This window comes from Desmodus rotundus, chromosome 7 (genome assembly GCF_022682495.2).
Source record: "Desmodus rotundus isolate HL8 chromosome 7, HLdesRot8A.1, whole genome shotgun sequence".
NCBI lineage: Eukaryota > Metazoa > Chordata > Mammalia > Chiroptera > Phyllostomidae > Desmodus > Desmodus rotundus.
In genome coordinates this window covers 76,600,983-76,621,942 of record NC_071393.1, presented here as the reverse complement: position 1 = coordinate 76,621,942, position 20,960 = coordinate 76,600,983, and the positions used below count along the sequence as shown (strand labels likewise).

General features: G+C 47.6%; 1 protein-coding gene across 3 annotated transcripts; it reads left to right on the top strand.

Annotated features, from left to right (window-relative positions):
- Nucleotides 1-531: 531 nt before the first annotated feature.
- On the top strand, nucleotides 532-20,308 carry EPB42 (erythrocyte membrane protein band 4.2). Of its 3 annotated transcripts, none has more exons than XM_024567966.4 (13): nucleotides 532-724; nucleotides 2,682-2,867; nucleotides 3,492-3,725; nucleotides 5,445-5,563; nucleotides 8,394-8,498; nucleotides 9,435-9,612; nucleotides 10,160-10,298; nucleotides 10,581-10,684; nucleotides 11,460-11,702; nucleotides 12,749-13,048; nucleotides 16,126-16,286; nucleotides 17,431-17,564; nucleotides 19,309-20,308. In XM_024567966.4, the coding sequence occupies exons 1-13, from the start codon at nucleotides 715-717 to the stop codon at nucleotides 19,472-19,474; spliced, it is 2,079 nt and encodes a 692-aa protein (XP_024423734.2). In that variant the 5' UTR covers nucleotides 532-714; the 3' UTR covers nucleotides 19,475-20,308. The 3 variants fall into 3 exon arrangements, with proteins under 3 accessions (XP_024423734.2, XP_045057723.2, XP_045057722.2); XM_045201787.2 differs by lacking the exon at nucleotides 532-724 and adding an exon at nucleotides 1,326-1,350; XM_045201788.3 differs by lacking the exon at nucleotides 12,749-13,048.
- The last annotated feature ends 652 nt before the right edge of the window (nucleotides 20,309-20,960 follow it).

Sequence of the window (20,960 nt, the reverse complement as noted above, 5' to 3'; positions counted from 1 at the left end):
GAAATAGAAAAGACATAGACTCTGGTCCCAAGATAGTTCCAAACCTCCCCTGATAGAGTGTCCCAAAGCCGGCAGGCTTGGAAGAGCCTGGCTTCTGCTCTTAGGACATTCACTTTTCACCAACAAATTCTACCTCCTTATCTCTTTCACACAGATGAGTCCCAGACATACATGTTCTCTCTCTCTGTATTATCAAAACAGCCCATGAACATCTAGTAACTTGCAGCCCCTGATATGTGTATGGCCTGAGATTTGGGTTTGGATGTGGGCCTCCTGTTTGTGGAGTCATCTCTTCCAGAGTCTTTCAAGTGTCATCCAGGTAACATCTTAGAGGGTCTCTTGAGGCCACTGAAGCAACAGGCATAGAGGTTTCTTTGGGGCTTCTCCAGATGGCAGATCTTTCCCACTTCACCCCTGAATCCAGCCTGCCAGGAATACCCCTGCCTGGGCTTCCTGGCACAAGAGATAAAGTGAAAAATGGTAACTCCCAACAGCTGGTCCAGGAGATATCGGCAGGGAGGGGGTAGAAGAGAAGCAACTTGTCAGGGAGCTCACAAGAGAAGAGGAAGGAAACTCCACTATTTATAGATTCTTAAGCTAACAAAATTACCTTCATCATTTTCTGTCTGGAAGACAGATTCAGAGAGGGAGCCCTGACCTACAGTTCAAGACAGGCACTTCCTGTGGGCACCTGGATAAGAGCAGCCTGCAGCCATGGGACAGGGTGAGCCAAGCCAGCTCTCCATGGGGCCTGCTGGACTATCAGCAGCCCTTCCATCATTGTGGGTTTTCATTAAAGGAAGGAGGATGGTGGCAGAGGTGATGTGACTATGGTGAGGAATGGTAGTGGGTGCCGGTAGTGGTGGAGGTGATGATGGTGGGGCCATGCAGTGGCAACAGGGTAGGTTTGGGAGGTAAGTGGTCACAGTCATGACGAAGGTGGCAAGATGATGATGGTGGTTAACATGGGTTTATATTCTTGTCCTAGGATCATCATAACATGACTGTTTTCCCTGGGTTGTGATACTTACAGGAGGTGACCCTGGAAAAGAGTGAGGTGTCAAAGCTTTGAGGCTAAATGGAAAAGAAGGGAAAGTAGGGAGTCAGGGAATCCAACTAAAAGGGGCAAAGGCAGACAGAGAGCAAGAAAACAGGCAGACCCAGAGTAGGCAGAAACTTCAGGGGTCTCTGCACAGGTCTGTTGGCACAGTGACAGGTCACATTACAGATGAGGATTGTCTGTTACACTGTCTTAATACTCCCAGGCCCCCTCCTTGTAGAGTTCTTCTAGGCTGCATGGTGCCATGGATTTGTTGAACCTTTAGGGGAAACAGCCAAGTATGATCTTGGGTGAGTTGGTTCTACTCTTTGGGCCTCACTCTTGTCAATTATAAAACAAGATAATTAGATTTAGTGATTTCAAAACCAGCTCTTAAAATTATCAGATTTTGTTCTAAGAAAAAATGAGTGGGGGTGGGCAAAATTCTGGATTTTATTCATTCCTTTTAGATTGGGACCAGAACAGGAGGTCAATAGTGAGAAAAAGTACCGCTCTTATTATTAATAATAATAACAGTTTCATTTACTGGGACTCATGGGTCTGACCCTGTGTTAAGTGTATTATAGGAGTCCTCCCTCATCCATGTTTTCACTTTTTGTGGTTTCGTTCCCTGCGGTCAACCGCGATCGGAAAATATTAAGTGAAATATTCCAGTAGCAAACAATTCGTAAGTTTTAAGTCGTAGGCCGTTCCAAGTAGCATGATGAAGTCTCGCACCATGTGCGTCCTGGGATGTGAACCACCCTGTGTCCAGTGTGTCTGTGGTGCGTCCGCTGCCCGCCCTTTAGTCACTAAGTAGCCACCTTGGCTGTCACACAGGCTTTCGAGGTATCACAGTGCTTGCGTTCAAGTAACCCTTATCTTGCTTAATAATGACCCACAAACCACTCACACAACTTTTATTACAGTACATTGTTATAGCTGTTCTATGTTATTAACAGTTACTGCTGTTAATTTCTAGCTGTACCAAATTTGTAAATTAAACTTTATCGTAAGTATGTATAGCAGAAAATATAGTACAAAGCAGTGATCCTCAACCCTTCCATCTCATGGCACGGATAAGCTCATTACGTACACTAAGATTCTGCAGCACACCAAAAATATGTTATATTTTTTGCTGATCTGACAAAAAAAAGTATGATTTTAATGTGTTCACACTAGACGGCTATTGTTGTATTGGCTGTTGTCATTTTGTTATTTGACAATCTAAGGGAAAAGAGGTCAGTGCCCCTGATTCAATAGTCAGGTATTACAAGTTTTAAAAATTCTTGTGGCACACCTGTTGAAAATCACTAGTATGTAGTATAGGGTTTGGTACTGTCTGCAGTATCAGGCATCCACCAGGGTCTTGGCATGTATCCCCTGAGGAGAGAGGGTTGGGGAGGACTACTGTATATCCATTACTTCATTTAATCTCCACAACCCTGCAAGGAGGAGCGACCATTCCAAGGAAGAGAAAATTGAGGGTCAGAGTAGTTAAGTTACTTGCCTTAGGTGGCACAGCTAGGAAGTAAGTTGAGCCAAGGATTTTGAACACTGGTCTCTCTGACTGCAGGGTCTCTGCTTTTACTTACTTGTCACATTTACCTTGGTCTCTGTGTTCTCTCTCTTTTCCACATAGCCCTGGGGATCAAGAGCTGTGACTTCCAGGCAGCAAGAAACAATGAGGAGCACCATACCAAGGACATCAGCTCTAGGCACCTTGTTGTGAGGAGGGGACAGTCCTTCACCATTACACTGCACTTCCGGGCTCCGGTCCGTGCATTTCTGCCTGCCCTGAAGAAGGTGGCCCTCATTGCACAAACTGGTAGGTGGGGCAAGCCTGGACCCTTTGGCACCAGGACTGGAGGGTTCTTTCCCATCACCCTCCCCCACCCCAGGGAACTGAGGGGCAAATGGCCTACATGGTACTGGGCCTCAAGAGGTTTTGCCCACCCAGTAGGGCTGTTGTGAGAAGATATTGTGCATAATAAGTATTGTTTATTATGGTTCAGAAGTGGCTCAGCAGCAGTATCTCTAGGGGGTTTCTTTTGGTTGCAAATATAATACCGGTTTTGTAGAAAAGCCTGAATAAGATCTAATCCAGGTTGAATATCATATCTAATTGTTGCAATTTATTGAATATGTACTACATGTCAGATAATGGGCCAAGGTCTTTACATGCCGTATCTCCTTAAGACCTCACTCTGACCCTGTGAAGCAGGCATCACTACGGTGCCCATGTACAGACTGCGAAGTGCCCAGACGCAGGTCCGTGGGCACTGAGAACCTGTGTGCTCCCGTCACCCTGTATTGACTCCCGTTAATGGGTGGGCCCCTTATTCTCCTCCAAAACTAAATTTTTACCTACTGCAACTTTGTGATACTTGACTTTATTACTCAGTTGTGACCAAGAGGTCCAAATGACCAATACGTCTGTGTGTGACTGCAGGAGAACAGCCTTCCAAGGCTAACATGACCCAAGCCACATTCCCGATTTCCAGTCTGGGGGACCAGAAGTGGTGGAGTGCAGAGGTGGAGGAGAGAGATGCCCAGTCCTGTACCATCTCTGTGACCACTCCCTCAGATGCTGTCATCGGCCACTACTCACTCCTGCTACAGGTCTTGCACAGGAAGCCATGCCTCCTGGGCCAGTTCACCCTGCTCTTTAACCCCTGGGTTAGAGGTGAGTTTGGACTTGGGTCAGCCTGGGCTGCAAAGATACTCAGCACCCAGGTTCTAGATGCAGCCTGACAGCTTCCTCTAAAGGCAGCACCAGCCCCAGTGCTGGCTCTTGAGTTGTCTGCTTCCTGCATGAATGGCTTCTCTGACTGGCAGAAACAGCCTGGGGCTTCCCTGAGAAAGCAAAGGCTTATCTCACCACGAAACTCTGGTGTTGGCTCAGGCTATTTGGTCACAGGAGATAGCAGTCTGAGATGACCCTGGCAGAGCTACCCTTTATTGTGACAGTACAGGGGGCAAGAACTAGAAAGTACTTCAGGAATAGAGGTGACCTAAGGGATAAGCTTCTTTGTTTCCTCCTTGGACTCCCATAGATTATCCCCAGGTGAATCCAGGTAGTGCGGGACCTGAGGTTTATATAATTTGGGGAACCCTCTTAAAGAAAGAGAAAACAAAATTTTGAATTGCTAAGGCCTCTCCCAAGTCCTGAAGGGGGTCTGATGAGAGGCCTCAAAACTTCAGATTCATCAGCTTCACAGTAAATCTGTCCTGCTTCTCTCCACGTGTTTGTTCTGTTCTTACTACTGAAGACTCTGCCTGCAAATTTCACAGCTGGCCTCCTGTAGCTCAGCAGGAAACTTTATAAAACAGGGGCTGCACCCAAGCAGAGAAGAGGAGGATGGTGCCACCTGTGCTCTGACAATGTACTTCCCAGAGTCCTGCAGCACCTGGGCCAAAGACCTCAGTTTGAAGTGACTGCCCAGGAAGCGGTGTCTAGCTGACTTCATAGAAAGCACTCAGGATGGAGAGGCAAGGGCTCCTTGGCCACATGGCTCTGATTATAGGCCCCAGGTTTTTCAGGGCTTTCTGAGTTTTTCAGGGCTTGATGTTGCTCTGAGTACCTTCATCCCAGATGGATGTCTGGGGGGATGGTTTGGAAATAGTTTTCTCCTTCTAGTCCCCAGAAACCAGTCTAGTCATCCCCCACTCCACCCCTAGCACGAGGTGCAGAGAGAGAGTCACTTGGTGAGCAGAGGAGGTCCCCCACCACTCCCAGCTTTCTAGAGGGGGCAATGGACTCTTCAAAGCCACCATCTACCTCCCCAGCCCAGCCCTTGGATGAGGACAGCAGGAGAGGCACCAGCAGGAGACCATGGGAGTCTCTTTTCCACTTTGGACACTCCCGGAGTAGAAAGCCATTGCCTCGGCTTCCACTTCACCAGCCTCATTGCTCCCTCTGACCCTGTCTTGCCAAGTGCTACTCTTCCCTTCCTCTCACCTCTGTCAACCTATGTTGTACTGGTTTTTCTGAAACACTATTTTATTAATTGAACTTATGAAAGAGACATGACAGGCCCACTGGGAAACTCCCTGGGCTGTTGCCATATTCTCTCGTGTTGGTAGCACCCTGACTGCACGTGTCTTCTGGGACCCAGTCGGTTTTTTAAGGTTGGATTGTTGCTGTCTGCTCTGCCTGGCTGACCATGAAGGACACCTTGGCTGATGCAAAAGCTCTGACCCCTTTCCCTGATCTCCACCAGAGAAGAAACTGGGTCCCAGTGGGGGCAGTGAAAAGAAGAAGTTCTTCTTCAGTCCTCATTAGACCCAGAGCTGAAGGGGAGACATGTAGCCAAAACCGACCTGGGCAGGGTGGGCAGAGGCCAGGATGTGAAGAGGAGGCCCAGCACCCCATGGGCCCTCATCCCTGCCTGTCTCTCGCCAGAGGATGCTGTGTTCCTGAAGAATGAGGCGCAACGCTGGGAGTACGTGTTGAACCAGAATGGCCTCATCTACCTGGGTACAGCTGACTGCATCCAGGAAGAGCCCTGGGACTTTGGCCAGGTATGGGGAAGTCCAGGGAAGGTGAGGGGACAGTGAACCTTTAGTGTTCAGGCCAGACAGAGCTAGCAGGTCCAGAAGCCCCTGGTCATGAGGCAACATGTTTAGGAAATTTCTGCCATGTGGTACTTCTTTCCTCAAGGCCATGTCAGACCATCCTGTACAGCTTCCCGAGTTATCTTCTGTTGGTTTTTTTTTTTCATTTTCAGCATATTGTGCTTTATTATTTCTTTTTAAAATATATTTATTGATTATGCTATTACAGTTGTCCCATTTCCGCCCCCACACTCCACTCCATCCTGCCCACCCCCTCCCTCCCACATTCTGCACCTATAGTTCATGTCCATGGGTCATACTTATAAGTTCTTCGGCTTCTACATTTCCTACACTATTCTTACCCTCCCCCTGTCTATTTTCCACCTATCATCTATGCTACTTATTCTCTGTACCTTTCCCCCGCTCTCCCCCTCCCAATCCCCTATTGAGAACCCTTCATGTGATCTCCATCTCTATGGTTCTGTTCCTGTTCTGGTTGTTCGCCTAGTTTGCTCTTGTTTTTGTTTTAGGTGTGGTTGTTAATTAACTGTGAGTTTGCTGTCATTTTTACTGTTCCTATTTTTTATCTTCTTTTTCTTAGGTAAGTCCCTTTAACATTTTATATAATAAGGGCTTGGTGATGATGAACTTCTTTAACTTGACCTTATCTGAGAAGCACTTTATCTGCCCTTTCATTCTAAATGAAAGCTTTGCTGGATACAGTAATCTTGGATGTAGGTCCTTGCCTTTCATGACTTGGAATACTTCTTGCCAGTCCCTTCTTGCCTATAAGGTCTCTTTTGAGAAATTAGCTGACAGTCTTATGGGAACCCCTTTGTAGGTAACTGTGTCCTTTTCTCTTGCTGCTTCTAAAGATTCTCTCCTTCTGTTTCATCTTGGCTAATGTAATTATGATGTGCCTTGGTGTGTTCCTCCTTGGGTCCAGCTTCTTTGGGACTCTCTGAGCTTCCTGGACTTCCTGGAAGTCTATTTCCTTTGCCAGATTGGGGAAGTTCTCCTTCATTATTTGTTCAAATAAGTTTTCATTTTTTTGTTCTTCCTCTTCTCCTTCTGGCACCCCTATAATTCGGATGTTGGAACGTTTCAAGATGTCCTGGAGGTTCCTAAGCCTCTCCTCATTTTTCCGAGTTCTTGTTTCTTCATTCTTTTCTGGTTGGATGTTTCTTTCTTCCTTCTGGTCCACACCATTGATTTGAGTCCCAGTTTCCTTCCCATCAGTATTGGTTCCCTGTACATATTCCTTTGTTTCTCTTAGCATAGGCTTCATTTTTTCATCTGGTTTTCAAACAGATTCAACCAATTCTGTGAGCATCTTGATAACCAGTGTTTTGAACTGTGCATTTGATAGGTTGGCTATCTGTTCCTCGCTTAGTTGTATTTTTTCTGGAGCTTTGAAGTGTTCTGTCATTTGGGCCATTTTTTTTTTTTTTTAATCTTGGCGTGTCTGTTACTTTAAGGGGCGGAGCCTTAGGTGTTCACTGGGGCGGGGTAATGCTGGTCACTGCGCTGTGATGCTGTACGTGGGGGAGGGGCCGAGAGGGAGTAATGGTGCCTGCTTCACTCTCCACCGGATTTCAGTCACTCCCTCCACTACCCACAATCAAACTGGGCCCCTCTGGTGCTGGTTCCCAAGTGGGTGGGCTTGTGCACACTCTAGGCCCCTGTGGGTCTCTCCAACAACCTCTCCTGTGAGGCTGGGAGTCTCTCCTGCTGCCGCCCCCACCCCCACGGGCGTTTTCAATCAGAGGTTTGAGGCTTTATTTCCCCGAGCTGGAGCCCTGGGTTGCTCGGTGTGCTTCACTCCCTGCTGTTTGTCTGGTTTATCCGTGCATGAATGTAGGGCCGCAGGGTCTGCTAGTGGTCAGACTGCCTGCCCCTTTAGTCCCACACTCTGCCAGTCTTGGTCCCACCAGGGCCACGCGAGTCCACTCCGCCCCGTGCCCATCTCCACCCCTCCTACCGGTCTGGATGTATGTTTCTTTTTAGTCTACTTGGTGTCGGACTTCCTTGCCGTTCGATTTTCTGTCAGTTCTGGTTGTGCGAGGAGGCACAGTGTGTCTACCTATGCCGCCATCTTGGTTCTTTCCCGAGTTATCTTCTTAAAGACCATACAAATTAAACTCCTCTGTTAAATCCCCACTTTCTACAGGATAAAAACCAATGCCCTGGCACAACACACAGGCCCTTTACAGCCAGACCACTGCTTTCCGTTCCCCCAGAGCCACTCTGGCTCCAGTTCCTGGCCAGCCCATGGACATGCATGCTTAATGTTCCCTCCACCTGGAATAGCTTCCCTTCTTTATCACCTGGGAGGCTCCTGTCCATCTTTTAAGACCTTCTGAAAGCCTTCCTCAGCCTCCAAAGGCAAAGCGAATCTCTGTTGCACTCTCTGCTCTGGGTTGGAATCTCTGCTAGAGCCCTGACCATGTGGCTGAGATCTGCAGTCTACGTGGCTATGTGTCCCTCTCTACTCCTAACTGTGGGCTCTTCAAGGGCAGAAGCTGCCTTGGTATTCTCCACACGTGGGTCAGTGCTGGCAGGAGCAGTAGGAGTGCACTAAATGCATTAAGAGAAATGAAAGGAAATAACGCAGTCCTGGTCTTCAAGAGTTCATATGTTATGGGGATTGGACTGCCAGGCACCGGGACCAGGGGGCACCAGGAGACAACAAGGCAAGGGAAGAAGGAGGGAAGCCTGAGTCTGGGAGAAGGACTAGGTGACGGGGCTCAGTTGTGTGATGGAAACCCTTCATCACGGCTCTGTGTTGTCCTTACAGTTTGAAGGGGATGTCTTGGACCTCAGCCTGGACCTGCTGAGCGTGGACAAGCAGGTGGAGAAGTGGGGCAACCCTGCACATGTGGCCTGCATTTTGGGCACCTTGGTGAGTGAGAGGAGGGAAAGGGGGAGCCCTCTGACAGAGTTTCCCTCCTCTATGGCCATGGATATCTTCAGGGTGTGGGGGCTAGTTCCTGGAGAAGTGCATGGAGAGGAGGGGAGGACAGCAGCATCCACGGGAGAGAGAAAAAGCAAAGGGAGTCTTGAAGCGTCATCCTTCAAGACTCAAGCCCTCGAGGACTGAAACTGGCCTGCATTTCCTCAGAGCACTCCTCTGTTACCTGCCTTCTCCCCGCAGGCCCCTGCAAGTAAGGGAGTAGGGTCCATCTCAGTCAGTGTTTGCAGCTAAGGTAGTCAAAGGCACTTGTTTGTATTTCTAAATTATTCCAAAGGATATGCAGACCCTGAAGGTAGCTTGGTACTTTCCCATTGCTCCTAAAAGTCCTTCACAGGAGTAATGTGTTCTCCATTTCCTCTTGTGCCACTGGATTCTCCTCTGAAGAGGTGGTGAGAGACAACCAGCTTGTGAGGAGGAGGGTTAGGATAAGTGGGCCTCCAGACCCCAGGTGCAAACACTCTCAAAGGAATCAGGACCAGGCAAGTGGAGGAGCAGGGAGCCCAGGCCCCAGTGAGGGGCTGCTCTCATGTTCCTCTTGTGACTTTCTTTGTCAGTGAGGTCCACAAACCCCTGGTTTCTAGCAGACTTGTTAAAAAAAGTGGATTCCTGGACTCCCCCAGGCCCCCCGAGATTATAATAACACAGTGGGCTGAGTGTGGTGGAGCCCTGGAACATGCAAGTTTAACATGGCCCAGGTAATCCTGATGCAGATGATCTGTTCACCACACTTGGAGAACTGTGATGAGCCCTCCTCACCCCCACCCCCATCCACCTTCTCACCCACCTTACCCCCTTACCCCCACCCCACCCCGAAAGCTGTCTCATCCTGGGACTCACATAACATCCACATGTTTCCCCAAACAGCTGCACACCCTCAAGGAGAAGCGTGTCCTGTCCACCCCAGAGCCCCAGGCTGCGCAGGAAGCGGCCTTGCTGAACAAGCGCCGGGGCAGCGTGCCCATCCTGCGGCAGTGGCTCACAGGCCGAGGGCGACCTGTGTATGATGGTCAGGCCTGGGTGCTGGCTGCTGTTGCTTGCACAGGTACAGGGCAGGCTCACCTTGGCCACTGTACAGTGTCTGCCTCGTGGGTTGCCTCGTGGGTTGCCCTGTGGGAGGGACTTCTCCAAAAACAGGTACTGCCTCCACTCTGCAGCATTTCCTCACCATCTGGCTCAGATGCACCATCTGGCAAGAAACCAGCTACTTGTTCAGGGCAGCTCCTCCTGACCAGCTTCTGCTCCTTTCCCCCCTCAGCAAAGTTGGGCCTATCTGGCGAACTCTGCTCGCATCTCACTTTCACCCTGAAACTCCCCCTGGCCCACCCCCGGAGAGAGCAAACCCCCAGTGCTCTGTCAGCCTGCCATGTGCTCTGTCTGCTGTGTGACTTGTGTAGACTTCAATTCGTGGCCTTTATACATCCTGTGCCTGGTGTCAGTTCTAACTTCCTGGTGCCTATGCCCCTCCTCTTTCCATGGTGTCACCTGGCATTTAAGACAGTGCCTGCCCAGAGGAGACACTGAAGACACTAGCTGCGCCCCCCCCCACCCTGGCCTCTCTAGCACCCTCTAACTCTGCCCCTTCTATGCAGTGCTGCGGTGTCTGGGGATCCCTGCCCGCGTTGTTACCACGTTCGGCTCAGCCCAGGCCACCAGCGGAGGCCTGTGTGTTCATCAGTACTACAATGAGGAGGGGCTTCAGAACGGAGAAGGCCAGAAAGGCAAAATCTGGTGAGGAGCCCAAAGGGGATGGAGTTTCAGACTGGAAGGGCTCCAAACCCAGGTGGCAGAACCCCAAGGGAACCCACCACCCTGAGTGGCCCAGGCACTGAGAGAAGACATTCAAGACTCTTGGATGCTAATGGTCAGTTGTGGCATGCAAGCCCCTTCCTGGAGCGTCGCAGCCACGTTGACACAGCACCCTCCCACACCCAAGGCAGCAACTGCTATTTCTAGAACCTCTTTAGGACTCCTTTTCCCCCCACGCTTGAATTGTTCCTTTGCCACCTTCAGGATCTTCCAGACTTCCACAGAGTGCTGGATGACCCGACCTGCTTTGCCCCAGGGTTATGATGGATGGCAGGTTCTGTACCCAAGTGCTCCTGAGGGAGGTGCAGGTAAAGTCTGGGGGTGGGCTCAGGACCACCATGGACTGGACAGAGCTGCATGGGCTGAAGGAGTCCCTCGGAGAGGAAAGAAGAGCAGCAGGTTGTCCAAAGGGGGTCTGCATCCCCTAAAACAGGAAAAGTGGAAAGAATGATAGTGGCTGGCAGAATGCTGACCCAATGCCAGTGGGCTCAAGGGGACAGTGTTAGCCACCTCAGCCCATGGCTGTGGGGAGACTAGCGCCACCTCTGAGCAATGGGCGTGACTGCTGAGCCTCGGTGAAAGGCAGAGGGGCTGAAGAGAGCTGGGAGTGGTGCTGGGTCAGGAGCTTGTAATGTGGGATTTCTGAGATTCTGGATATGGATGAAGAGGGTATCAAGATAGGTTCAAGCTCAGAGAAGTAATCTTCAGGAGTCATGAAATATGGTTCTTTTTCCCCAAGAACAGACCAGCTACAGAGCCCGGCATATATAAGTGCTCAAAAAGGGGGACTTATTCCTATTACATCCAGAGCAAAGCTGGCTTAGGAACCCTGTGTACTGTGTTCCTCTGAGGTTCTACCCGTCCAGTTTCTGAGAGGGCTCTTGCTACAGGCCATGACCAAAATTATTGTCACTGAATGTTGTGTTTCACCTCTGTATGCCCTCTTAGAAACCCCACTGAGTGCCCACCTCTGACCTGAGCCCCAGGGAGGGAAACTAGGGTCTAGGATGGGGTTATGGAGCTGTGACCTGAGCAGAGGTCTGGGTGTGGCTCCTCTTGCTCACTGGCCTTTCTGCCCCTCAGCCCTGAAGGCCTGTGATTTGGTCCCTGTCAGAGCAGTCAAGGAGGGGACACTGGGGTTGACCCCTGCAGTGGCAGACCTTTTTGCAGCAGTAAACGCCTCATGTGTGGTCTGGAAGTGCTGCGAGGATGGGACAGTGCAGCTGACCAACTCCAACACTAAGTATGTCGGCAACAGCATCAGCACCAAAGGTGTGGGTGGTGACCGCTGTGAGGACATCACTCAGAACTACAAGTACCCTGAAGGTACTGGGCAGGGGAGGGCCCAGGCTTCTCAGCCCCTGAAATAGCAAAAGAGGGGAAGGGTTGGGCTGGACAGATGCAGGCCGCAGGGACTTGTCATCCTTTACCCACCATGTGAAACAGGGTCTCTCAACCTGCTTTGACACTATTGACATTTGGGGCCAGGTGACTTTGTTGTGGGGGTTGTGCACCATAGGACATTTAACAGCGTTCCTGGCCTCTGTCCTCTGGATGCCAGCACCCCTCTACTACCACCACCAGTTGTGACAACCAAAAATGTCCCCAGCCATTTCCAAATGTCTCCCGAGGGGGACAGTTGTCCCCAGTTGAGAACTACTGCTATAACACAACACACCGAATACTAATTCCAGCTGCCAGAAATGGTCTTGCTCTCCCCCGCTCACCCAATCCCTCTTAATCTGTTCCTCCCTCCATATTACTTCATGGCACCACTGTCTACTTATTTGTTCCAAGTATGAGGCTTGCACTGTTGTCATTCCCCCCTCACCGGCCCACATCACTCCCACATTTGTCTCGTCATTCCCTGTTGCCTATCATTGACCCAGGGCCTCATTTCTCTTGTGCACAGTATTCCGATGGTCTCCTAACTGGGCGCCCTGCCAGCAGTCTCTCCATCATTATTCACATTCCAAACTCTGTTTCCAGAATGAGCTTCTAAGACATAAGTATGATTATATTACATCCCTGCTCCAGAATATCCTTGGAATAAGTTCAAACTCCTTCACTTAGAAAGATTCAACTCTCTACACTATTATCAGAGACAGTGTGACTTGTCTAAAAGGTTGCTTTTGCAACCATTCAAGGGGCAAATTCATAGCACTTGAAAAAGAACTTGGTCCTTGAGTGATGTGGAAGGGACACTCTGTCCCTTGGTGGATGTGCTGAATACAGGCCCCTTTTTCTCTTTTTTTAACCTAAATATGGCTTTAGAGGTTTGCAAAGCTTTTGTGACTTTGGCATTGGAGCAGCAGTGGGTAAATGAGTCTTATTCGTGGATAAGAGGCCTCTTTGTTTATCCCATTCTTCAGGATCTCTTCAAGAAAAAGAGGTGCTAGAGAGAGTCCAGAACAAGAAACTGAAACATGGGGGAGACGATGGCAACCGTCCTCCCAGTCTTGAGATTGCTGATCCTCTGTACTTGTTCTTGGAAGCACCCACCTCCCTGCCCCTGGGAGGGGATGCCCAGCTCTCTGTGACCCTGATTAACCCCAGTGACCAGGAGAAGAGTGTGCAGCTGGCAATTGGGGTAGAGGCGGTGTACTACAATGGTGTCCTTGCTGCTGAACTCTGGAGGAAGAAGATGTTTCTTGAGCTCAGTGGCAACCTAGGTAACTCTCTATGGCCCTGCCAGCTGCCCAAATGCCCAGCTCCTACCTGGGGCAGATTGCAACCATAAGGCTCCCCTGACAGGTCTCAATAGGTGGCTTCTAGCCTCTGGTGCATGCCCTCTCTCTCACACTTAATATATATTTATTGTGCTTCACATAGAAAACGATACTGCACAATTATGATGCCAGTAATATAACTAAACAGACTATAGCAGCAGTGTAAGAAGTGTTTGATAAGTTAAACAGAATGCAATGGCAGGGGAGCATTGCATTCTGGCTGGAGCAGGCTGCCCCCGAGAAAATCAAACAGCACTGAGTCTTAAGGGATGAGTAGGACAGTGATGGACAGAAAAGTGAGTCATGGGCATTCCAGGCAAAGGGAAAAACATGTGCACAGGTTCTTCCTCCCAGAGATTCTCATTAATTGGACTGGGATGGGGTCCAGGCGTTTTGGGTTTGTTTGTTTTTTTAAAAACTGCCTATGTTATTCTGTGGTTGAAATTTCCTGGACAAGAGCAGATGTTTTCTAACTTTCCTATAATCGGAATCACCTAGGAAAATGTGATGTTCATTCTACACCCCAGACCAATTAAATCAGAAATTCCATGGTTGGAGCAAGATAGAATCAGTGTGAAACAGAGCTTGTCTATATTATTGCAACAGCCTCCTAGTCACCACCCTCCCTCCAGTCTCTCCACATTTTTCCCTTCTGAGGGGGTGCTAAGGAGGGGAGCAGTGCAGGGCGTGGTATGGGAGATGGGCGAGGCCAGACCACGCAGGGGCTTGTAGGTCATGCTAAGCAGTTTAGCATGAGTGTTGTTTTCTGGGCAACAGGAAACTGGTGAAAGTTGTTACAGGGAGTCACTATGATCAGAAATTCATTTTTTCAGGTTTTTTATCCTCACCCGAGATCATGCTTACTGATTTTAGAGAGAGGGGAAGGGGTGGGAGAGAAACATCAATGTGAAAGAGAAACACCGATTGGTTGCCTCTCATATGCACCCGATAGGGGACCAAACCCACAACCTAGGCACATGCTCTGGCTGGGAGTCAAATCCGCAAACTCTTGGTGGATGACACTCCAGCCAACTGAGCCACACTGGCCAGGCGGAGATTCATTTTTAAAAGAGAACTTTTAGAAGAATGGAATGGGAGGGGTTCTACTAGAATAGTGGTTCTCCACCTTGGCAGCACAATGAATCACCTGGGGAACTTTAAAAATACTGGTCACCATCAAAGCCTGATATCACTGACCTGAGGTATGGCCTGGCACTGGGATTGTTTTATAAAGCTCCCCATGTGATTCTAATACGCATCCGATGTTGAGAATCACTGGTTAGAGGTTGAAAGGTTTCGTTATAATCAAGAAATGAAGGAAAACTATCAGCACTTCCACTGAAGATACATTAAGAAGGTTATAGATTGGACTTGTGAATATGTGTGTATAGCAGGGAGAGCTTCCAGTTCTGGGGAGCCTCTAGAACAGGGAAAATGGGGAAAAAAAGGTTTGGAGAAAAGATGATGAGTTCTGCTAGTGACATGCTGGGTTTGAAAGCCCATGACATAGGCAGTATGCAGCTGGAAACCTAAACCTGGTATTCAACGTTCAGGCATGAGTTAGAGACCAGATGTAAGAATCCCAGCAGAAAGGCACAGCCAAGAGTCATGACATCGATGAGCTCAATGGGGCGAGGAGGACTGTGAGAAGAAGAGAGGGCAAGGAGGGAACACAGGTGACACCAGCATGTAAGGGGCAGTTAGGGAGAGAGCAGAGGGTCAGGGAGATGGAGAAGTCCAAGAGAGGAGGGAGCACCCAGCAAGGGCAACAGAGAGGCCATGAGAGTCAAGGCAGAAAAATGTCCATTGGCAGAGTGGTCTTACTGTAAAGCAATGGTGAGTGCCTGATTCCTGGGGGCGAAATGGATTGAGAGCTGAGGAGGTGAGACAGGGTGTGCAGTCCTTTCTGGAAGAACAGATGGATAAAGAGGAGAGGCTGGGTGATAGTCAGCCAGAGACACTGGGTTGATGGAGGGTATTTGTTTTTCATTTAAGATGAGAGAAAGTGAAATCTGCTTACAAGCTGAAAAAAAAAAAAATCAGCAGAGAAGGAAAGCCTGAAGCCTCAGGAGAGATGGGTTTTTTTTTATCCTTTTTTAAAAATTGAATTTGTTGGGGTGACATTGGTTAACAAAATTGCATAGGTTTCAAGTGTACACTTCTATAATACATCATCTGTATGTTGTATTGGGTGTCCACCACGCCAAATCAAGTAGGAAAGATGGGTTTTAATTGATGGTGCAAACTTTGGGAGGAAATGAGAGTCAACTAAGAATAATTATAGCTCACATTTACTGAGCAATTATTTGTGGTGAATGTGGTATTAAATGTTCTATGTGCATTTTCTTATTTATCCTCACAACATCCCTATGAGGCAGGAGCCATTATTATCCTCACTTTCCAGATGAGGAGACAGAGACATAGTTCACAGCTAGGCACTGGTAGAGTCAGGAAGGGGCACAGGTTTAAAAAGCAAGGTTCTAGACTTGGGCAGGGGGGCCACCTCATCCTCTTGCTGGGGCAGTGATGACCAGGGTAGATGTACATGTCTGTAGGCTGGGAATGGGAACATGAACTTGAGAGGATTCTTTAAGGATGAAGGATGGCCTTATTTTCTCTGACAAAGGGAAAGAGAAGAAGCAGAGAGTGGGAAGGAACTAGCATACATTCAGCAACAACTGTGTGGCAGGGTCTGGAATAAGCACTCTATGTGCATGTCTCATCTAACACCAGCCAGGTGGGTGTTATTAGACAAGGAAACTGCGGCCAAGAGCTTAACTTGCTCTAGTTCAAAGAGACTGTTCTACAACCCCACTGAGGTGGCCTGCCAAGAGTGTTAGTGGAGGCGGGGATGGTGGTGAGGGATGGGTCCTTGAGTGAGTTCAAGTTTGAAATTGCTGTGAGGAATGAGGCATCTTTCTGGCTTTGGTGAGATCTTGACCTCTTCACATTGTGCGTGTAACTACTGCCAGTTCCGGGGCACACGTGCCAGCACTGACCCCTCCTGCCATGTGTCTCAGTGCAGAAAATCACCACCAGCCTGTCCTACTCCTATTTCGAGCAAAGCCCACCTGAGAACAGCTTCCTCAGACTTACCGCTCTGGCAACGTACTCAGAGTCCAGCCCCAGCTGCTTTGCTCAGGAGGACATCGCCATTTGTAGACCATGCCTCGCCATTGAGGTAGGCACCAGTGTTTCCCCAAATCACTTTCATTTCCGATTACTCAGGCCCCATTTCAGAAAGAACTGGGGCCCATCACACCCCAGGGCAGGTGACTCTGCCACAGGATTACTGGAAAATGCTAGGTTGAGAGCTCCTTGTCTTCACAGAGATGGTTTCTCGCATATGAATTCTGGTTTAAATCTTCCACCTTCTTTAGGTAATTCAGTAAAGGTGTCTAAAGTTGGGCGTCCCCAGTTTCTGCCTCCATGCTTACAGGGATAATAATAGTCTATGTTTATTTAACACATTATACATAGGCCAATATATTTTCACCTCCTTTAGTTCTTTTAGTTCAAAAGCCCCATGAGGTGGAACTGTTTCCATTATTCAGATGAGGAAACTGTCCTAGAGAGCAACATGCACAAGATCATAAAAGTGGGACATTTTAGAGATTTATGGCTCTTGGTCTGGTCATCTTTCCACATGTCTGCCTTGGCCAAAATAAATGTATTTGGTTCATGCCCTCAAAGAGGTTTTAGTTGGGTAAGAAAGACACAATGTTTGGTCTTATATGTAAGTGCTTTAATAGAGCCACAAAGTTACTATGGGATAAGTGAAGTAGAGGGGATTAAATCCATCTGATTAGTTTGAGGAAGACTTCATGGAGGGGTGGCATTTATACTGGACCTTGAAAAATGGGCAAGCTTCCAGTGCAAAGGTAGAGGAAGGCCACTGCAAGCAGAAGGGGCCCAAAGGAAGGGAACCTGAGGGGTGTGCTGGAGATGGGAAAGTACCAGATGTAGCTTGGATGTTGTTTAGTCAAGGGAAGAACAAATGAGGTTGGAGAGGTGGGTTGGGGTCAGACCATGAAGGGCTCTCTCTGAGTGCCAACTGAAGCTATATTCCAAAGACAATGGGAGACCCTCCAAGGTATCTTAAGTGGAGGAGAGGCACCTTCAGAGGCAACCTGTGGTGGATCAAGGATAAGAGTAAATGCAGGAAGACCGGGTAGAGGGGTAAAGAAGTCAGCTGTGGTATTGGGACTAGGATGCCAGAGATAGGAAGGTAATGGAGAGGGTACAGGGCAGCTGACCAGGAGAGGAAGGAGTGATTGTGGCTCTGTGTTTGTAGCCTCTGCTCCAGGTGTTGTCTCTTCCCACAGATGCCAGAGATAGCAGAGCAGTATCAACCTCTTACGGCCTCAGTCAGCATACATAACTCTCTAGATGCTCCCATGAAGGACTGCGTGATCTCCATCCTTGGAAGGGGGCTCATTTACAGAGAGAGGAGCTACAAGTAAGAGACCACAAGTTTCCCATCCCTCTGACATACCTCAGCTGGTCAGAAAGTCTGGGACCCAAGATTAGTAACTGACTTTGCTGTGTCCATGGAGACAGTACAAATATGCCCTGAAGTAAAACAAGGGGATTAGGGCCTGTCTCATCCCGGAGATCATGTGTGCAGGGGACAGGAGTGGAGGAGGATCTGTGCCCCTTACGCACCCACCTGGCCCCTGGTTGCTGCTCTGATCATGCAGGAAGAACCTCGATATTGGTGGTGAATGCAGGGGAGAGGGTTGGAGCTGGGTACTAGAGAATATCACAGGGAGGGTAGGCTGCCGCTCAAAAGCTTCAATCTACTAATGCCCACCACAAGAATGAATTCTGTTCATTTGAATATTCTTATTCTTATTCCCTAGTTCCATTTCTACCACCTTTCACATCCTTTTGTTAGTATGTGTAAAATGTCCACTGTTGTTTCATGAGCCTGCATTTTAACTTATATAAATGATGTTATGTCTAATTCTTTTCCTTTTCACTCAGATCTACCCACATATATGTAGTCTATTGTTTCTGCTACATAATACATAATGCACATCCCCTGCTTCCTACCACCCCCTTCACAGTGATGGGCACCCAGAGTGATTCTAACTTTTGGATGCCACAAATACTGTTGCAAAGAACATCCCAAAACATGTTCCATTATGTACTTGTTTGAAACCAGTGGGGGAGGAAAGGAGATATATACCCAGGAATGGACCTGCTGAGTCATAGGATGTTTGCAGAATGGCTGTTGGAGCCTCACTCCCTCCATGAAGTCCATGACAGTTTCTACGCTTCTACTAACCCTCTGCTCATGCAATGCCCAACTTTCTCTTTTTTTCCAGTCTAAAACAAATAAGATACTATCTCATTATTGTTTTAATTTAACTCTTCATGTTTTTATTGGCCTTTTCCATTTCCTCCTCTATAAAGTTCTTTGACTACTTTTCTGTTGGTGTTCCTGCTTTTTTGCCTTGTTCGTTTGTAAGAGTTCCCTGTATAGACTAGGCATTAATTCCTTGTTGGTTTTAAATGTTGCAAGTGTCTTCTTTCATGATCTCTCCCCTCATTATGTCCACTGCATCCTTTATTGAATATAAACTATCCAGTTTCGAGTTTCTACTTGCACTGCCCCGGAGGCCCCTGACTGGTGGTCTGATATTGAGCCACTGCTTCAGCCTCATGAAACTGAGTGAGACATTCTTTCCAGTGAGTTCAGAGAAGGGACTGCCAAGATTTAACCAGATATTTGTGGTCTCCCAGATCAGCTGTGGGGCAAAGCTCCTCAAAGGATATCTGCACCACCCCTCAGTCACCATAAGGAAGTCCCCGGGCAGGCCAGCAGGCTGCTGACAGGGCTCCAAACACTGCCTATTGACACACTGGCATCTTCTCAGAATACCCACCATGCCCATTGCATTTAGCAGTGCAAGTGTTCTGAAGCTAAAGCTTTTCCACATGTACCCCAATACTGTTACCAAGAGTGGAAACAGACTGAAGACATGGGGTAAAAGAAACAACAGGTGCAGCTTGGAAGCCCTTAGAATAGGATTTCTCTTCTCAGCCACGAAATTGTTCACCATAGAAAGGCTCCTGTCTTCCACCTGCTTAAAACCTCCTGTGTCAACCTCTTCAAGTAGGGAAGGATCAGAATCACTGGGACCAGCAAAGCAATGAACTTGGGATAGAATTAGCACCCGCCTTTTCCTTTATTTCAGATTAGGTCCTGTACGGCCTGGAAACACCTTGTGCACCCAATTCCGGTTCACGCCGACGAAGGTGGGGCTCCAGCGGCTCACTGTGGAAATGGACTGCAACATGTTCCAGAACCTAACCAACTACAGAAGTGTCACTGTGGCACCAGCTCCAGCATCACATGCTTGAACCACGCCCTTGTATCTATGATCTGAACCAAAGGCGCCGGAAGGGAAACTTTGCTTATCAGACAAATGAAATCTCCATTCAGGCTGAGCAGAAGAGTGACCAAGAACAGAATTAGATTCCTAGAAATCAATAGTAAAGATATTCATCTCTGTCACTCCGGCTTAAGGCAGCCGTGAAAACTAGTTGTCTTAGAATAGAAACTAATGGGCTTGAGTGATAAAAGGAAATTTTTAAAAAGGTACTCAGAGAAGTACATCTGAAGTACATTCAGATTTTCCTGGTTCAGGGTTTTCACAACCATTTTAGTGCTAATGCATTCATTAACTTATAGGTAAAGAACCTAACATTTAAATCATTCTTGTATTTCTGATGAAGTGGGGCGATATTAACTAAAAATTATATTTTTAGGTAATCCTAAGATTACATTGATCGATGCTATCCCTGACCATTACCCTTAAATTTTCAAAGATAACTGAACAAAGTTATAAGATACAAAACATAGGGCCTGAGAGGAGAAGGGTCTTCTGGATTCAGCTATAGATAAGTTTCTGTGAGAGCTCTGTATGCATTAAGTATCCCACAATTAAAGTCTGATGTTAATGGCATGAATTTGGTCTACTAGAGAAATATGAAAATTATTAAGTATATAGGAAATAGGCCCTAAAAGAAAGAATAAGAGAACTGGACTCCTTCTGTATAAAGTTATGATTTTTTTATTTACATTATTTTGTTGCTTTGGCACTTTCTTAGTTTTAGTTCTTTTCCTTTACGATACTTGTTAAAAATCCAGAATGGCACTTTATAAAGGTAAATTAAAACTCTTAAGAACTTCAACCCCAAGTATACACTAGTTGCTCAAAAGAATGGCTGCTGTTGCTCTTCATGCCTAGAGCCTGGAGGGCACCAGGAGGGCAGGCGTGACGAGTGACACACGACTACACGAGGAAAAGGGCCGGCGTGAGGCCCACGTCACGTCACCAGAATCTACATCACTACAAGTTTACCTAGTTTCCGATATGTAATCTTCCACTCTGATGCAAAAATATAATTAAGTGGTGATGGTTTTGCAAAAGGATTAACTGAAGAGACTCTTAAAGTTATACAAACTCTTATACATTACAAAATTTTTGATTTATAAAAATTTTGTATTTCTATCTGGGGACACATATAATATATAACAGATACAATACACATGTGTATATTTAAACAAATCTGGTTCACTATAGTAAATAAACCTAATAAATGAGCTCAATTACAGAAAATAACTTTAGAGACATGGAGTGACCTGAAAAAATATTCAGAAGGATTTAACAAGAATAATGGTGTTACATAACATGCTCAAGTACTAAAGGGGGCCTTGGAGTCATCTTCTTCACATTAAAGTCAAGTGTTCTAAGTATACTTCTGGTCAGAATCAGATCTTTGGACCTATAAATCCAAAGGAAAGCAATGTTCGGGTCTCAACCTGAATTTCTGGTAAAAAGAA